Source organism: Ostrinia furnacalis, unplaced genomic scaffold (assembly GCF_004193835.3).
Source record: "Ostrinia furnacalis isolate ACB-3 unplaced genomic scaffold, ASM419383v2 OfSCF7525, whole genome shotgun sequence".
Classification (NCBI taxonomy): Eukaryota; Metazoa; Arthropoda; class Insecta; order Lepidoptera; family Crambidae; genus Ostrinia; species Ostrinia furnacalis.
The window spans coordinates 102,845-123,052 of NW_021137764.1; the positions used below are offsets into that span (position 1 = coordinate 102,845).

Here is a 20,208-nt window from a genome sequence, read left to right on the forward strand (position 1 = left end):
AGCGATCAAGGTTAATCCTAACGTTTTATTTCACCAAATGTAATTAGATATGTATGTATACTAACGTCATTGTCAAACATTCGTGCAGACGTGTCACTGGTTGTGGTCAGTGAAACACTTCTGAAGTCGTGGATGCAGCGTTAATTTATAATCTTTATAGATTTTGTTTTGTGACTTCATTTAGGCTCCCAAATCTTTGAAAGCAAATGTCTATAAACTTCTAAACCCATTACGATAAGATTGTTTGACATGCGCGCTTCGTGTTCCATCGCCACCGTTTTGATTTCGGAAGGCTGTGGTACCGGCGGCGGCAGCGGCCGTGGCGCGGCGCATGCGAGGCGCCTGCTGCATTACAATCGAAGCCCACCACCGGCGAAAAGTTCTGGGTATCGCGGGTGAAGGGCCGCCACCGCGGCGGTCGTCGACCGGCGCCCGCCCGCCGCGCGCACGCAAGCGTTTTTTACGCGGCGTGATTAGCCGCCCGATGTAGGTCAGCGGAGCACTGCGCCGCACGCCACCCGCCGCATGACACGGTGCAACGTCTTATCAACCTGACCCACCCTCGTAAACTACCGGGAATCACTCCAATCCGAAGTAGATAATATATCGCGGGAGGTATTGGTAGTGAACGACATTTCTATTCCAACTCGTCTAACTCTTAGAGGTAATATTCATGGAAAAATATCGAAAAAACGGTGTCCCTACCTACTGTATTTTTTTCAGACCCAATTTATTTTGGAAATCATATTATGTAATTAGGGTTAGTAGTACCTACTTATGGAGGTAGTAAGAAATAATTATTATCTATATAGCATAAACTATCATCTTCGAATCGGTAGCACAGGTGCACAGGACAATTAATATTCGCAAGCCAGGTTCTTGTAGAGTCATCCTCGGCATGCTATTAGTTGGCCGAGTCTGCGTAACGTAGTGTTTATGAGTAACTGCTGAACGTATTTCGATATTCGTAATAAAGGTTGTCTGATAGGGAATCAGTAATAAATACTATGGATAAATATTATCATTAGGTAGGTACCTAATGATAATATTTATCAATGATAATGAAAAGTGGTTATTATCTGAAGCACAATACTTAAACGCCGACCATATTGCAGTGACGAAATGAGCTAATTTCGCTGATTGACATGTACACTGACTTATATCCCGATAAGCGGCGAGGACGAGGAGGCAACATTATTTTGTGCCAACATAATGCTCAGATGACACTCGCAGTAAGCGTACTCCTGCAGGCCCGCTACGCGTGGCTTATTCGGCTAATGAGGCGTCAGAAATCATTTATAAGTATTTATATCGAGTCGAATACCTAAAATGCACAGTAAATACGTAAACTTATCTGTCATATAAAATGCCTACTTGAAGTGTAAGTAAATTGGAACGATCGATGTTAAAAGTGTGAAGCAATTAACAATTTATAATTGTGTTGCTGTGCGTAATTTTTATTGTGCCATGAAACTGAAGTAATGAATCAGGCTATGTTTACGTACTTTTGCGCGCGCAGTCGTACTTACGTTCGCATCCATTCGTTTTTTGTACGCGGAAACAACAAAGTTTCGCGAGATCGAGCGCATAAACGCTTTAACGACTGATTGCAGACATAAACCCGCGCGCGCGTTTGTTTTACTAAGTAGCTCTTTGAAGCTATATTTGACAAAGTGGTGGGAACAATGGCAAGCAGCCTCGCCTCCTGACTCGCTAAAAGAATCCGGTACATTCCTCAATTCAGTGATTGTTGTATCAACACTTATCTACTTACCTAACCTTTCGCTCATTTTTATAATTCCTACCTGCCCGGAGTTCTATAGTAAATTTGAGTCATAAGTAAAATATTGTCGACAATTCAGAGGCTCGTTCGTGCTCGTGATTATTAGGAGATCAAAGAAAGAATTCCTGAAAGAACGTACCTTCTTCCGAGATAATCTTATTGCGACGGCTTGTTCGCCTTTCACAGCGGAGTATTTTATGAATTTTGGAACGGAACGGAGGCTTCGTATTTTAGAGGATAATAATGTACCTAATGCCGAGGAGCCGCTTGTCCGCAGAAATTCAAACAATCTGGGGATGCGACGGTTGTATTATTAGCTTTGTTTTGATTTAGGTCGGTATACCATTATTTCTCGAAGAAGCAAATTTATCTTCCATCATAAGTTTAACTAATAAAGTTTCAGAAATTGCGTGCTTTTAAGTCGACGAGAAGTTTCGTAAGTGATCGAGGGTAGTGGTCGGGGCCGGGTGCACGCCGCGCGCGGGGCGGCCTAATTGCGCCGAGTGCTCCCCGCGCCTCATTACCTCAAAGTTCGAACTGAACCTGAAGCCGAAATACAAATGTCACTTAAACACGATCTTGTAATTTGATCTCAAAATCATGATGATATCCATCCGTCAAAGACAAAGACGGCTTCGGAACGATAAGAAAATGGTCAACACAACAAAAGCCGGCCGAAAGTTTTCAACATAATAAATCTATTTTCGAGACGTGGAGTGCTATTACCATATCGATAAGATTAATGTGCTCCCAAGCCCATCAATCAATCGTACCCTGGAAGTCATTGTATGTATTCCGTTCCTGGACGACCCGCGCTGGAGGTGACCGACATGACGCCGCCGCTGACCCGGATATGGCCGCGCTTATCTACGGAACAATGTTAAACTATGTTGGAGTCGGAAGGTGATCAAAGGCGGCCCGCGGCACGCCGCGCATCAGTCGCACCGAACCGGCAGCCACGACCTACTTTTGGCTGAAGTTATATACTACCAAATATTATTGGGAGGCGCAATCATCATGCACAAATATTGATTCCCAAGACACAATACAANTAAATATATGAAGAAAGAGCTTCTATTCTGTACCTACCTATGCCCGTGTAATTTTGATCGGTGTCAAATCGGAGTTTTCGTGCGGGGTGCGCGGGTGTTGTGCGAAGCGTGAAGGTCAAACGCTCAAGGTCATTGAGGACTCTAATCGCCTTAAGAGAACGTGTTCTCGAACTACGTTTCGCAACATTTTTGGGGCAAATTTCCTTTTCTTTTGCGTATTCCGCGGTGTCGCCTCATGTAAACGAGATCGTCACAAAATGGGCCAATGAAGAAGAAAATGGCTAGTATTATCAGGCGGGAGCTTTCCTTCTGAAATATAGCCGCTTGCAAGTTTTCTTTTAGGAAAAATTGAGGCTATTTTTACTGGAGTAACAAATTGAAAGTTTAGTTACTTCTGAATGTTTTTTGTGGGGTTTTAAAGTAATATTTCTAATGTAAAGCTCTCCCCCATCCTAAAAGCTCGTAATTTTTCCTGTTGAATTTAAAAAATTCGTTAATTATCATTGTTCTAAGAGTGTTTAATAAAAATTACCTATAAGTAAACCCAAGGGTTTTAGTCTAAGTATGAAAGGGTTAATTGGAACAAGCGGCGGCTCCACGACAGAGGGCGTGCGGGAGGAACTCGGGAGTGCCGGAGGGCGGCACGAGTGGTCACGTGTGTGATCTATCGGCTCGGGTCGTTCAGTCAACGATCGAAATGGTTTTTCAGTAGTCCGCTTAAAAGTAATCGATTTCTCACGAACGATGTCAGTGACACAGTGCAGGGGTACACCAGTAGGAAAAATGTGTGTCTACTTGTATCCTACAGGTATGACGTACACGGAGGTGAGAGGTGGTGGGGAGAGCAGGATTAGGGGGGAGCCTGAATTAAAGATCTGCGATTCTACTCGAGGACTAGACGCGGCAATTGACATATAATATTGAAAATACGGTGTCAGAGATACTAACAAATTTACTACTTTTCTGTTCTGTTTATGTNTCTGTTCTGTTTATGTTTACCGTGTTGCCGTATCCTTCGTTAATAGTTTTTGTGCAAATGAAAAAGAATCATTCAACGGAGAATGACAAGAGCAAAGCAAACGAACGCTCAAATTACTGGAAGCACGTGCACTGTGGCCGAGGGCGGACGAGGCGGGCGGAGAGCGCGGGCGGGCGGCGGCAGGGCGGGCGGCGGCGGGCGGCGGCAGTGCGCGGCGCGCGCGGCTGTCGACGACTCGCCCGCATGCCTCGCGCCGCGCCCGGCGCGCCACGTGTTCCCTCCGCTCTCCGCCCGCGCTCGCCGCTGGCTCGGCGCTAGTGTAGGTGCTCGATTCACAAGTTCCTGCCGAAATAGAATTTACGAGCGCCGCTGGCGACGCCGCCCGCCTGCACCGGCACCGCCGCGCTCGCGTGCACCCTCCGCGCGCCGGCACGGTTGCACGGACCGTTCTGTAGGTAAAGTTTCTCGAACGCGTCACCGTGGATGTTGCGATCACCCGGCGGCACTCAATGAACTTCACGCTGGGCAAATGAATGAGTTTAACGCGCCACTAATTGACGCCGCGGACGCCGACGCCGGCAACAAACGACCGACACACTCGACTGTGCGTGTTTTGAGAATTAAGGAAAATATTGTGCGAAAATAAAAAACAGCTTGTATCATTTGTAATCCACTGCGACGACTCGTATTACCATAACTCTATATTTTATGGGGACGTTATCGTCTGCAGCCTCTGATTTGAATAATGAGGTCATTAAGCTCTCAAAAGCTTTGCTTTGTATTACAACAATACCGCCGAGTGGATTATCATAAATAGATTTCCGGCTTGATACGTTCCAAATCGTCTCTATAAATTAGGTCATAATAATAATCCACGGCGCGGAAGTAGTTCCATAAAGTGCTGTAGCCGTGCCATAACATCGATATCTGCCGTGCGCCAGGCGCAGGCACAGGGGATTACAATCTATTTTTGTCGTGACCTGTAAACACGTTATCGTAATATGTAAAAAAGTACGGCCAGAGAGATTATATGTCGCAGGATCTGAGTTCACAAATTGATTTAATTTAAAAGTTAACATTTGACATGATAAACCCAACTGTGTGTGGTAACACCCACGAAATATGTAATATTCTGTACCGTTACAATCGTTAGCGTTGCCATATGTTTGCTTGTTTATTTTACGCGCTGCCCTCTACTATCGATATGTCGCAGTCGGATTGTATAATCCGCCGTTTTACATTACCACTAGGCATTTTACATTACAGCTCTGTTTTGTAATACGGCGGCTTAACGTTTAGGCGGATTGAATACGGCTGAATGAAAATCCGCCGGAATGTATTCGGCGCCAAACGTTCTTCAATACAGCTAGCCGCAATGTAAAACAGCGTGTCATTACCCGCCGCTTTGACAGTTTTTAGTTCCCATTTTCAATAACGTGGCGCTGCCTGACATAACAAAAACAATGGCGTCGGATGCAGAAAATGTGTTGCTAAATTACGGAGTTATTTCTGAATCTAATAAAGAAAACGTTATAAATATGTGTGTCGACAGTGAGTTTAAGAACAATTTTAACTTGCAATTGAATAATTTCTATTCTTCACGATGTGGAACAGTCAAAAAACCGTGGACAAGGGACCGAGTTTTGGAGGTTATCAAAACCGCTAAAGTGGCTATGGATTCTGGTGTTCGGCGGAATCCTACTAAATATTATTGGTGCAAAAAGACTAAAGCCAGATATCTAATAATTTCTTAAAATTTTTAGAAAAGTTTAATTGTTTTGAGATATATTTTATTTCAATATGTAGGTATGTAGGTTCCTTGTGATTACTCATTATGTTTAAAAATGACTAAAGCCAAATATTTTATTACATTATTAATTTTCAAAAAAAGTTTAAATGACTAAAGCCAAATATATAATTTACTTACTTACAGTAACGAAGATAATAATTGTTACTTAATTACTAAGGAATATCGTGAGAAGAAATCTGTCTTATTAAAATTAAAATTAATTTTCATTAAACATTGTTTTATTTTGTAAGTATGGTCACCCTACAATCTAAATAGTAGTACGATGCGGCTAAACGTGGGCCGCCGTATTGAAGAACGTATCGCAATGACAATCCGCCTAAACGTTGAACCGCCGTATTACAAAACAGAGCTGTAATGTAAAATGCCTAGTGGTAATGTAAAACGGCGGATTATACAATCCGACTGCGACATATATATCACTAATCATCACTACATATTATAAAACAAAGTCGCTTTCCTGTCTGTCTGTCCCTATGTATGCTTAGATCTTTAAAACTATGCAACGGAATTTGATGCGGTTTATAATAGATAGAGTGATTCAAGAGGTAGGTTTATATGCATAAAACATGTTTAATATGTAGAGGAGAAAAGTCGAGAAATTCCATTGCAACCGTGCGAAGCCGGGGCGGGTCGCTAGTTTAATATAAATATAATATGTATTGGAAATATAAATTATTTTAGTAATAACATAGACGGCTGCAGACGACTAAAAATTAAAACAATTGCAGTTAAAATACAACACACTTAGGCCCAGAACAGACGGTGAATCGCAACTGCAACGAAACTGCAACTTTCTGATGATTCTTATGAATGAAACTGAAACTGAAAGTATCAAACTGGTCGCGTCATGTGTGGTCTCTCAACGGATGCTATGGCAGAAACTTAGTTGCGTTTCACCGTCTGTTCTGGGCTTTAGTGCCTTTTTCCTGTAATGCGAATTTCATCACGCATACGGATACTTCTCAGCACTGGCCCATTTATTGTACCGAAACAATAGTAGGGTTAATACTGGGACGTGTAAAAGTGCTTTTTAAAAGCCTATTTGCAAAATTAAATTGAGTTTTTTTTATGATATGGTCTCTGATCTGTGGCGTGCGTGTAACCCGCGTAATAGGAAAAACAGTATGAAATAACGAGATGCGGACAGCCCGCATGCGGACTAGTCCGCAAATCCACGTCACAGGAAGAAGGCACTTATATCGAGTTATGAGTACTTAAGGGAGAGTCCGCTAATTTGGACCAGTTTTTTTCAATCCCATTTTACACATAGTTTTCGTTTGTTTTTGCTAATGTCCATGGTATATAATAAAAGATACATTATTCAACTTACTATTTCATAAGTATTAATTAACATGATTGTTGTATATTTAGCACAAATCCACAAAGTACGAGTTCAGAGCTTCGGTCCAATTTAGCCAACCGGTTCGATAATTTGTACCACAGGGTTACTAAATTGGACTTCAATAAATTTCAAGCCTTTAAAAAAACTATGGCAAAATATTATACGATACATTCTTAACAAATTAGGAAACGAAGAGGAACAGTAGTTAATTACATAGACAATCGATATTGATTTACACGTTATCACGATTTTGAGTACAAGTTTTGTAATTCCAATTATCGTAACGCACACTTATACCTAATCTACTTTGCCAGTCTTTTGCTTTCATTTATTGTTAGTCAAACATAACTACGCTATTATAACTTCTAAATATGATTTACTAAAAAAAAATTCAAAATCCTTTGGTAAAGTTCCATACAACTTGGTGTGGTACAATTTAGCCGACTAGGTGATAGTGCTTTTAAAAAATCGGTAAAAAATATAGCTTATAAATACCGAAAAATGTTTCAAATAATTGTAATCCACACTAATTTACTCTTCTAAATAATATATTAGAAACACCCTGTGATTAAATTTAACAAAATTACAATCTAAACATGTATTGTCAAAAGTTACTTGAAAACAATGAAAAAATACTTTTCAAAATAAAACACACGTGTTTGTTGTCACGGCAAAAACCACATGGCCGATATTAATTGATTTTAGTTGTGTATCGCTGAGTGTTGCAATTACAGACATTCAATAAATACTTTACGAAATATGAGGGTGGTACAATTTACCCGGCGGTACAATATACCGAACTCTCCCCTATGAGAAACGTTTTGTGATTCAGAAAACGAAAAGGTTAAACGTTAAAGTTTTGCGAACTCACATTATGCTGAAAATAGCTCTATGTACCTTTTGCCTAAATTGCTGGAATTAGCGTTATCAGATAGTGGATGAGATTTTCCCGAGGCTGGCGCGGTGCAATCCCACGCTTCACGGCCGAGGGCCCTCGGCGCAGCCATCAATGATGCCGCGGCGTTCACCAACGCGGGCCCTGCATGCGCAGGCTTCACGAGCCACGCTCACACTTGACGCAACTCTAGTCGGATCTGATCAAATAATATTATGGGGCGGTTACATTTTTTAATTGTCTGTGATGTCTGGGGATGGAACCCACGACCGCTGGCGTATTTAAGTTCGGTAGGTACCAAATAGCTATCGCTAACTAACCACATCAACATTAAATAAATAAAAACAGCAGACATTTTTTAAAATGTTAGTCGACAGCAAATCTTGATTTCTAAGTACTTCAAACGATAATAGAGTAGGCTATATAGGGATGTAGGGATAAATTTGAACAAGTCCAAATTAAACGTTTATGCGCAAATTGTCAAATTCGCAAATTGTCAAGCGGTCGCAATGTGCCAGATTCTCACTTTGTCAAATTTGCAAATCGCAAAGCGACGGTTTTCATAACAAATGAACTCAAATGATTTGCGAAAGAGCGACATGATACAATACGTAAATGGATAAGTAAAAAAAGCCTTCTCAATGTTAGCTTCTTTGTATCTTTATTGGGATTTACTAACGAAAGCGTTGACTGGCACTATTCAGGGTGCGGTGAGCGCTTGGCTTGAGCGGATTTCATTTCGCAAAATGGGATTAGATTCCCATTTTTCAAAGAGCTTTGGTACACTCCGGTTTTATCATCCAACCTGAAGGGGATTCGTTATAGTAGGAAATACTTAACGAATCTATTATAGGCTGGGTCTGTTGTCGAACGGTGGTGGAAATGTGGGATATGCCGATATGTGTTAGTCTAGTCAACAAACCTTTGTAGTGGCGCTTAGTTCCATTTGGACTTTGCAGTTAAGTTCTATGCGAGTCCTTCTAACTTTTAAAGGAAAGGAAGGAGTCACGTTTAAGGCCGCTAGCGGGCTTGCTGCCGTTTGTAGCAACTGTTTTACGAGTCATGCTAAACAACAGACTGATGTGGCTCCTCATAAAAGTCTCTGACATAACAGCTGTGGTTGTATGTCTTAAGTTTTCTTTTGAAATACATTTAATTCAATCGCTTTCGATTAAATTCGATTTTATATGTTTTGAAAGTATTAGAGCTATAAGGAAGTTTATATTATTAGTGTTCCTTAATAAATAACCATTAAAAGTTATGAAATGGGCTTTGCGCTGCTTTGCGTCGATCTGACTAAATATAATTTAAAAACTTGAGATTGAAAGTTCATCAATCATAGGCCGATTCCGAATTGTTCGTCGACAAGTGTAGATCGGTATTCTTGAGAATTCACCAGTCACAAGCTTTTAAGACATTTAAATTAATTTCTCAGTTAGGAAGTTCATCGCGCACAATATCGTCTTTAACTTTTTAAGAGCAACATTTGCCCTCAGCAGATAAGTACGAGTAGGTATCAACATCTCATCAGCCAAATTCCCAATCGTTCGAAGCCGCTCCTGCACGGCTCAGCCTAACAATGTCTCGGAGGGTAGGTAAGCCCCTTACGCCGTCGAACTCATAATTGAGGAGATTGGATTTAGTTGGCTTTGTTTATACGTCAAACAATTGTAATTGGCGACACCCTCGCTCCACAGCTCTTCACACAACACAATCACAGTTTGAGCAGAGCTTTCGTGGCTCAATAAAGCTTCGATGACTTGTCGGTATTTTCAGGCATTTTGCACGATGAAGATTTTGATACAAATTACTAAAATAAGTATCGTGTCTCAAGAATGACGATTTTTTAAACTAAGTAGTAGCATAAAGTCTGTTCTGAGTACCGGAAGACGTTTTTTTACGGAATTTGGTTGTAGGTCTACTCTAAAGCTAGAGCTTATTAACGAGGTTTCAGCATCACAGCTTATAAATAGAGAAACCAATACTTAAGCGATGATAAATAAATGGTGGCATAATGTTAGTTGTTTTATGTAAGAAACAATCGGCGATTAGGTCGGGCAGGCTGCGAGTGCGGCCGCGCTCTTAGTATGCAGCGGAGCCGCGCCGGGGAGCCTCTCTGAGGAGGGTGTACGTGACGAAGCGCGATTACACGCACCGTGGCTTTGCCGTGATAAAAGCAACAATTCAAGGGGTAAAAATGTCATTAGATATACGATAGGATAGCCTAAATATTATTAGTATGGGACTGGACAGCGCAGAGATTTAATGTCCAAGAATATAATCATTATTAATATTATTTAATTTACTGTTAATTTAATGTAATGTTTATACATCTACTAAACGAGGGGCACATTGCAATGTTCTTTCGTTTATGAACATAAGTAGCCTTAATATAAAAACTCTATCTATAAAAACTTGATAAATTGTTTTGTTGAGTACCTACTTATTATTAAGAGTATAATATTGCATAGGATATGAGTTAACCAGTCCTGCGAGGTTGCTGGTGTTTTACAAATAACCTTGTACTATACTAAGTGTGGATTATTATGAGTATCATAGACGTATAAAGTAAACAAAGAAAATATTGTTTTACGTTGAATAAAAGAAGTAATAGGTACTACGAGAAAAGTTTTCGTGAGACTCATTCGGCACCCCTCAGTCACGAGAATGCTTATGGCGGAGTGTTCAGGTTCAGTTCAGCCGAGCCTGTAATAAACCGGCCACCGGCGTTGTTGGGCGGACACCCTCAATTACCGGCGTCATGACACGCGACCAAACGAGATTACACGCCTAAGCTCTCACTCGCCGATACACATCCAATCCGAACGTATGAGATATCGGTCCGTTTGCTAGCGCGTCAACCCTCATACTGCCCGCGATGAATCATGAATAACCATTTCAGAAGCTCGAGTAATCAAGGCGATTAATAACGGGTCGTTGTTTGCGGCTGCTCGAATACTGCACTACACTACAGCTGTGCCGCGGGGGCGCGTGACGCCACGTGACGGAGCAAGATTAGGGAGAAAGCTCGGCCACCGCACGCCGGACACGTAGTGAAAATGTACGGGAAAATTCGTTGAAGGGTTTTTAGAATTTCAGAGGGGCGGATTATTAAAATTCGGATACGTCTAATTTATGGGTACATACTGGGCGTATCTTTTGTTTAGTCGAACCATTCGCTTTACATAATTATGTATTAAGTATTCTTGTTGAATAAAATTAAGTATTCTTGTTACGAGGAAAATCTTTAAGCAGAATAACTTGTCTGAAGAAAGATATCTGAAATAGAAATAGAAAATTGTAGGTACACGTGTACGGGCTAAGCGTTACATCAAGCTACTCGAACCAATTAAAAAACCGGGCAAGTGCGAGTCGGACTCACCTACCGAGGTTTCTGTATGTAGGTTCTTTCATTCTTCGTCAGAAATCGAAAACTAAATAACATAAAAATAAAATCTATTTATGCTTGTGCTAATGAAGCCATTTCATACGGTTCACACATGACACTAAAACTTTGACCGTCGCGCCGTTGCTTGCTTAAAGACCCTTACTTATAGTATAACGCCCGTATTCACAAACATTACTATGAGGTCTCACAGTGCGCGTGGACGTACAGGATTACACACGATACAAGAACCAATCACAGAGCTCTATTGAACGCTGTGCGTTCAATTTTCTGTTTCACTTAAGCAAGCTTCGTTTGTGAATACGAGCGTTAGACTCTATTACTTGCCGGACGGACAACTAAATGATCCTATAAGGGTTTCGTTTTTTCCTTTTGAGGCACTGAACCCTAACAATAGATTTTCGAATATAAGCGAGGTACAATAAATAGTAACAATTCCAATCAGACATCAATATCCGCCAAAAAAATACCGAGAAGCAACGCGCAAGTTTATCTTTATGACTAATTTTTTCTATCTATTCGGATCATGAGTGAATCTGACTTCAGCATTCAATGGATAGTTTATCTTGGCTTTCTATTTTTAGTCAAATTAATGAAAGCGAGTAATAATGTAAAGTCATGATCGCGCGCGTGTCTGCTCCTCCGAGAAGCTCGGATAATAATAATGCCAATAAATCATCGCGGTATTTGTTTTAGAGCCGACAACTGGTATCTTGGTACCTTGGAACGGGTGAGTTGTTGAGTTCCAACAGCACAAATAATGCGTTAAAGATCGATATCGTATTTGCCATGACTCCGAATCAATTCAAAATTAAAGTGTTATTTGGTTAAGTGTTTGTGTTCATCAGCCCCGGCTACTTACGTATAAGTATATTCGTTGGTTCACTGCCCTTGGGAAATGTTACTGGCTTAGGTATCTAAGGTAAATTAGGCTTTATGTTATTGATTTGTGATAATAGGACGCAACCTCAACAACGCAAGGGGTTATACCATAAAGTATAACCAACATTACATAAAATATTTGTTTATGCGAATGAAAACGTAGCGTGGGCAGGCCTCCCACTAGGTGGACCGACGATCTGGTGAAGGTCGCGGGAGGTGCCTGGATGCGAGCGGCGCAGGACCAGTCTTTGTGGAAATCCTTGGAAGGCCTTCATCCAGCAGTGGACGTCTTTCGGCTGAAACGAACGGTGTGAATGAAATCAAAGTACCTACAGTGAACTTTAATCAAATAAGTAATTAGTGAAAATTGTTCTTGGCTTCGAAAAGGAGGTTTAATCAAATATTTTTTAACGCGATTCGTTAAATATTTTATTTGTGAACTAGTGAGATGGTAAGATTGGTAAGGTTATCCCCGATCGTGCTTTAAACAAAGCAGAGAAGGGAGATTTTCATGTGGGAGTGAGACTAAGCGTACTGCTGCGTCATGTATTAGTAGAATGGCGATGTTATGTCTATCAATATTAATCAAAACATCTCTAAAGACACCCACCGTGTATTTACGGTCGGCTCGAAGCGAGCGGAGCGAAATCATGTAATTATTTTATGATACGATGAACGCTCGACGGAGTAGGTAAACAAAAGTTTTTACGATGCAGTAGCAGTAAATAAGAAGCTTTGAACTCGCAACGTTCACTTTGCAGGGTCGGGCTCCGGTCGCAGATGGCGGCGGCGGGCGGCCGGTGAGCGTCCCGGCAGGCGGCCCCGGCGCGCTGGAGGCGCTGCGGCGGCACTCGCGGCAGATCGCCGCGCGCCGCGCCCGCCGCGTGCAGGTGCGTCCGCCCCGGCCCCGCCGCGTCCTCGCCCCGCCAGCCCACACTCACCGCCGCTTTGTTTCAGTTCACGGAGCGGGCGCGGGATGGCGCACGCGGCGGCGACGGCGCCGGTGAGTGTTGCGCGGTGGCCGCATCGCCGCTAAATATATCCCCGTCCGCATTGCGACGGCGCGAGTGCGCGAGGTGAGCTCCCGGCGGCGGCTGCGCTCGCGCCGGGGCGCGGCCGCCGGTGACCGTGTGTGTTGTGCAGAGAGCGGCGGCTCCGAGATGTCCGGCGGCAGCGGCGGCGGCGGCGGCGGCAGCAGCGGCGGCAGCGACGCGCGCCGCCCTTCCACATGCCGCGTGGAGATGGGCAACCTGCTGGCGCCCGAGCCGCGTCCGCTCGACAACAAAGTCAAGGTGCACACTTTCACCATAGACGTTATGCCTGCCTATAGTGAAATCCTTAAGATATCACTTCGAAAGCATTGCATCGCTTAATTTGATACACTATTTCCCGTGTATCTAAACTCTTAACAGAGCGCAGGAATTTGACCTTGATAATTAGATAAAGATAATCACGTTTAACACCTGTACTGTTTAACTAAAAGCAAATGCATGTAGAGTTTCATGTATTGAACATGGCCGCTCAGTATAAGTACTCTTCTGGATGTATTCTTTCGCTTGAACGATAACAAACGAACAAATCCAAAGTTCATTCAGGCGATGTAATCAATTACTTAGAAGTAATAAATATAAATGTAATCTGTTAAAGAACCCTAGCGAAGTATCGAAATGAAATAATCATACGTACGATATAGATACTAGTCACGTTGTAGATCCATTCTATTCAGAGCTTTAATTACTGCACTGCACTACCAGAACATGCCTACTCCGCCTGTTTCACTAACACTGTTCATCACGAATACCGGAAAGGGTTACATACATTAGTAGCGTAATTTACATAATGCTCTCGTTGCGGTGGCCGCGCGGCGGGCTTGCGGGTAGTTGGCGTCGGCGCTGCTGTGTGTAATGGTGGGCTCATTTGGAGTCCCTCAGGGAAATTATTCAAACAGGCATCAGCCCGGCACGCTTAAAGGAATCACAAACTACCTATTATTCATCAAATATACACTAAAGAGCCCCTGAGCTCCCATCGTTTGATGAATAATAAAATTATAATGCGCTTTCAGGGCGAGGTAGCATCTGTCACGATAGTGACAACAACGTTGTGATAACAACGTCGCCAATCGCACTAATCAACCAAGTCTATTTAAACATTATAGTAAAGGTTAGCGTCGGAATAAATCATAAACGCAACATAACAACATTGTTAACAGCATTGTTGTATTCCGGCAGTTAGAGGTAAGATAGCCAGTTCCTCTGTGGTTGAGGATTCCGGGTGAAGCTCGCTTCCACCTTCGGCCTGATCATCACTTACCATCACGTGAGATACAGGCCAAGAGTTTCCTCGTTGTGGATAAAAAAAATGAATCTAACTAATTATAAAACTTAAGAGTTTGTTGCTTTGTTTACATGAACGCGCTAATCTCAGGAACTAACTGGTCCGATGTAAAAAAATATTTTAATGTTGTATCTAACATGAAGAAAAGCTATATGCTTAACACCACCCTGCAGCCAATAGAGGCGGAGCAGTAAAGAAAAATATTGTAAAAACGGGAAATATTATTCAAACTATTTACACGCGTGCGTAGTTAGGTAGGTACGAAGTCGCGGGCACAGCTATAATTGATTAATAACTTTTAAAACCTAATTGTTTTCTTAAGCCCATCATCTTTACTCAACACATAATATTTTCATGTAAATAGAAGCTTCAATATGATGAAAGTGAAACGTTAAATACCCTCTGACAAACGGTAGTCGTAAATGCGAACTCATTTTCACCATTGTCTGTGTTTACATTCAATCCATGTTAATTTAAACATCATATTCATCGGTTTGAGTACTCGACGAAAGCTCTCGCGCGAGTCTCAAATTAGAGTTCCCGTGTAAACATTTACGTAAAAGTAGTAGGTATTTCATCGAATCAGACGGGCCGATTAATGGCCGGGGGTGTCGTGCTCGAGCCCGGAGCGCGCCCAGTCCGCTCGCCATGCTCGCCTCGTCCTTCATCGACTGTTGTTTGCATAAGTAATGCTAGTATTATATTCGAGAGAACAAAAATAATGAGGACTTTTACAAGCGATAAAGTCATTTGCAACAAACGATAGACATGGAAGGCGCACTCCGAGACCCCGAGCACCCCCCGGCTCGAGCTCCGCGACCCACTTCCAATGGGCGGCGGTGGGCGGCGCGCCGGCCGCGGACGCAGGCTGTCGGCCGTCCGACCGCTCCACTCTCCTATCAACAAGTGACCTACTTCACGCTTATCGCTGTCATCTCGCCATAACAAGACAGTTGCATCGACACATTTACATTATCGAGGGATGTCACCGCGACGAAGAACGTGTAGGTTCATGGCGTTTGTTTTCGTTCACGGCGTCAACAATATTCACCTCCTGCCATTTCTAACAACAATCAATGTTACTTATCTAGCGCCTTGGAAGTACGGTTTTCCAGCTTTCAATCAAATTAATGACCCCAATCCGGCTCGGTCAATTTATCGATTTCAATCCAATTATCTCCTAACCTTTTACATTGATAAACCAACCGGGAATCGATAGTTCCAAAGTACCCATAGTCTATTCGCTTAGTCCTTGAACAAGGGGAAATAATGCGAAAGGTCGTCCGAGGAAAGAATAGTCAAATCGTAACCATTAATCCTCTAAATACTTAGCTATCGACGAACGGGCTACAAATTTGGTGTCACAAAACAGAACGCGGAGTGACTAATCGTTTACGTGGGCGGTCGTTTCCAGCGGCACAGCATCCACGGGATGACAGAGGAGGAGAACGTGGTGCGGCCGCACCAGGAGATGGCCGTGCTGTCCCTGGAGGAGAAGAAGTACCTGCTGGGCGTGGAGCGCGGCGACGTGGCGGGCACGCGGCGCGTGCTGCAGCGCGCGCGCGACACGTGCCACATCAACGTGGACTGCGTGGACCCGCTGGGCCGCAGCGCGCTGCTCATGGCCATCGACAACGAGAACCTCGAGATGGTGGAGCTGCTGCTGGAGTTCGGCGTGGAGACGCGCGACGCGCTGCTGCACGCCATCTCCGAGGAGTTCGTCGAGGCCGTCGAGGCGCTGCTCGACCACGAGGAGCGCTCGCGCAAGCCGGGCGAGCTGCACGTACGTACCTCCCCGCCGCCTTGTGCAGTCACGATCTCGCCGAACCGCGGAGTACCGGGTGTGCTTGTCGGCAGAGCTGGGAGGCGCTGCCGCCGGAGACGGCCACGTTCACGGCGGACATCACGCCGCTGATCCTGGCGGCGCACCGCGACAGCTACGAGATCATCAAGCTGCTGCTGGACCGCGGCGCCGCGCTGCCCGTGCCGCACGACGTGCGCTGCGGCTGCGACGAGTGCGTGCGCTCGCGCTGCGAGGACTCGCTGCGCCACTCGCGCTCCAGGATCAACGCCTACAGGGCTCTGGCCTCACCGTCGCTGATCGCGCTGTCTTCGAAGGTTAGACGACCGTTATATACTTTCACGAATCAGTCACGATAACACCTGGTACATTTGTGTATGACAAAAGCTAATTGAAAATCAAAAGTTCCAGTTGCCAAAAGTTCGTAACGCATTTTTGGTGGTTAGAATTTGTTCGTGTCCATATTTCCAGGACCCCATACTGACCGCGTTCGAGCTGTCCTGGGAGCTGCGGCGGCTGTCCGCGCTCGAGCACGAGTTCAAGACTGAGTACCAGGAGCTGCGCGCGCAGTGCCAGGAGTTCGCGACGGCGCTGCTGGACCACACGCGCACGTCGCACGAGCTGCAGGTGCTGCTGAACCACGAGACGGGCGCGCCGCAGGCGCCGCTGCCCGAGCCCGGCGCGCCCGAGCGCATGCGCCTGTCGCGGCTCAAGCTGGCCATCAAGCTGCGCCAAAAGAAGGCAAGGGAAATACAGCTTAACAGCGTTCGCTTATGCCACTCGGTAGTTTTGTATTCATTGATATTATTTTTTTGAATGAAAGGAAACGTTCAACGACATTTTATCTTCTCACACTTGCGAAAGGCGGCAGTCGTCGAGCACAGGACACCTAAGATCGTCTTTTCTTCGAAGGGTTATGCAAAGAGATGACACAGTCTAAAGCCTGGTCCGTGAGCACGTAGAATCCCGTCCAATGACCCCAAGCTACCCATCCCTATCGCTCGCGAGTAATTATGTTGCTCGCTACTGTTAACGGAGTGTCGTTCGGTCGGGCAGTTCGTGGCGCACCCGAACGTGCAGCAGCTGCTGGCGTCCATCTGGTACGAGAGCGTGCCGGGCTTCCGGCGCAAGAACATGCTGCTGCAGGCGGCCGAGATGGTGCGCATCGGCGCCATGTTCCCGCTGTACGCGCTGGCCTACGTGGCCGCGCCGCACTCCGCCGCCGGCCGCACGCTGCGCAAGCCCTTCATCAAGTTCCTCTGCCACTCGGCCAGCTACTTCATGTTCCTGTGTCAGTATATTGTAATACGGAACTGTTTGTGCATGACTTGAGTTTCTTTGTTAAGCGGTGACATTTTTTTCGTTGATTATGATTCCTGTATTTTTTCAGTTCTCCTAATACTAGCATCGCAACGAATAGAAACGGCAGCGGGGGGCCTTCTGTGGGGCAGCCCACACGCGGAGCCCTTGTCGCGACGAGGAGCGGCGCCCTCCTTGGTCGAATGGCTCATCCTCGCCTGGGTCAGTGGTAGGTTTCATATTTTTCTTACTTTGTAGCGTTATGTGACTGACGGTGACAGGCAAGTATAAAAAGTATTTCTATGTGCAGGTTTGATTTGGAGCGAGGTGAAACAGCTCTGGGACATGGGGCTGCGGGAATATGTGCACGACATGTGGAACGTTATAGACTTCGTTACGAATTCTTTGTACGTGGCCACGGTTGCGTTGCGAATAGTTTCACATTTTCAGGTAATTAAAATATGTAGTACGTTGTCTTAAAAACCCTCTCACATATGTTTAAGTCTTTAAACTCTTGCTTTACATTTTCAGGTTCGTCGAGAAATGGCGCAAGGATTGCAATGGAACCAACCTCGAGAGAAATGGGATGCGTGGGACCCTATGCTGCTATCGGAGGGTCTGTTCTCGGCAGCGAACATCTTCAGCAGCTTGAAACTAGTTTACATCTTCAGCGTGAACCCACACCTCGGACCTCTGCAAGTTTCTTTGAGCCGGATGGTGCTAGATATTTTGAAATTCTTCGTATTAGACATCTTAGTCATATTTGCCTTCTCCTGTGGTAAGTGCATCCTTGCCTGGTTTGTTACTATTATAATTTTAAATATGAACATGATAACGACAGCCTGTGTATTTCAGGTCTGAATCAACTATTGTGGTATTACGCTGACATGGAAAAGAAGCGATGTACAATCGGAACCAATATTCCGGCAGCAAATGGAACACTACCTGATCCTGATGCCTGTATCGTTTGGAGACGATTTGCAAAGTATGTTTTTCTAAGTACATATACATAATACTATTATTTGCTGGTTGGTGTGTCGAATAAATTAAATTTGAATTAAAGCCAACCTGTACAGTATTTTAATTTATGTATTTTTTCGTTCGCAGTTTATTTGAGACCATGCAGACCCTCTTTTGGGCAGCATTCGGGCTGGTGGACCTCGACTCGTTCGAGCTGGACGGCATCAAGATCTTCACGCGCTTTTGGGGCATGCTCATGTTCGGCACCTACGCCGTCATCAACGTCATCGTCCTACTGAATCTGCTTATCGCCATGATGAATCATTCGTATCAACTTATATCTGTAAGTTCACACTTCACAAATATCTCCGTCTCTTGGGACCATGTAGGTAGAGTATTCACAGTGATGCAAGTCACGTAGTATTTATTTCCGATCCGTGATTAAAGATATTCTTCCAAGCTGCCGACTCGCCGGCGTAAAGTTTGTAAGCAATCTGATGCGTTCGGCAGGAGCGTGCAGACGTGGAGTGGAAGTTCGCCCGCAGCAAGCTGTGGATCAGCTTCTTCGAGGAGGGCGGCACGGCGCCGCCGCCCTTCAACGTGGTGCCGTCGCCCAAGTCGCTGCTGTACGCCTGGCGCTGGCTGCAGCGCCGCATGTGCGGCCACGCGCGCGCCAAGCGCGAGCACATGCGCACCATCCGGGTACGCCGCGCGGCACCACTCACCACCGTCCATATAAACGTGGCTCAATTATACGAACTAATCGGTCTGCTCTCGTTTTCAGAGAAAAGCAAAACAAGCAAACGAGCGAGATTTCAGATATCAGGTAATAGATTGTATACAGTTACTCGTTATTTTTAAAATGTCCGATCGATCGAGGCTTCGAAAACGGTCAACACGATGTAATCGGATGTACGAGTGGGTATCGGTCGTTCAAAAAGTGCTATTTTCAGGCTATAATGCGAAACCTGGTGCGACGCTACGTGACGGTGCAGCAACGACGCGCGGAGAGCGGCGGCGTGACGGAGGACGACGTCAACGAGATCAAGCAGGACGTCAGCGCCTTCCGCTGCGAGCTGGTCGAGATCCTGCGCAACTCCGGCATGAACACGTCCACGGCCAACGCAGGTGCTCCCGGTATGCGAGCTGACGCATGACGATCTTCCGGGTGCCCCGTTTAGAAACGTTCTTTGCTTTTCGAGCTAAACTTTCGAAAAACTTTAGCCGTATTCCTGGTTCTCAGTTAGATAGCTCATTGTTTGGCTTCACGTTCGTCCGCGTGCGCAGGTGGGGGCGGCGGCAAGAAGAACCGGCAGAAGGAGCGGCGCCTGATGAAGGGGTTCAACATCGCGCCGGGCGGCTCGCTGGCGCCGGTGGACGAGTTCCTGGCGTCGCTGCACCACGAGCACGGCGGCGGCCACGCGCACCACGCCTCGCTCAGCGCGCTGCTGGGCGGCGCCGGCGGCCGCCTGCGCACCAGCCAGTCCAGCCTGTCCGACGCGCCCGGCGCCGGCGCGGGCGGCGCGGCGGCGGGCGGCTCCACGCGCCGCAAGCCGGCGCCGCACAAGCGCCGCTGGGGCACCATCATCGAGGCGGCGCGGGCGGCGCGCTTGTCGCGCCTCATCGGCCGCTCGCGCTCCGAGGACTCCGTGTGCGACCACA

General features: G+C 45.3%; 1 protein-coding gene across 1 annotated transcript; it reads left to right on the forward strand.

Moving 5' to 3' along the window:
• Positions 1-4,053: 4,053 nt before the first annotated feature.
• On the forward strand, positions 4,054-18,988 carry LOC114364995 (transient receptor potential-gamma protein). Its single transcript, XM_028321392.1, has 12 exons — positions 4,054-4,269; positions 12,911-13,039; positions 13,107-13,441; positions 15,901-16,269; positions 16,344-16,604; positions 16,759-17,028; positions 17,344-17,578; positions 17,678-17,815; positions 17,897-18,036; positions 18,118-18,364; positions 18,442-18,571; positions 18,694-18,988. Exons 3-12 carry the CDS (start codon positions 13,310-13,312, stop codon positions 18,965-18,967), a joined length of 2,196 nt encoding a protein of 731 aa, XP_028177193.1. The 5' UTR covers positions 4,054-4,269; positions 12,911-13,039; positions 13,107-13,309; the 3' UTR covers positions 18,968-18,988.
• Positions 18,989-20,208: the final 1,220 nt, after the last annotated feature.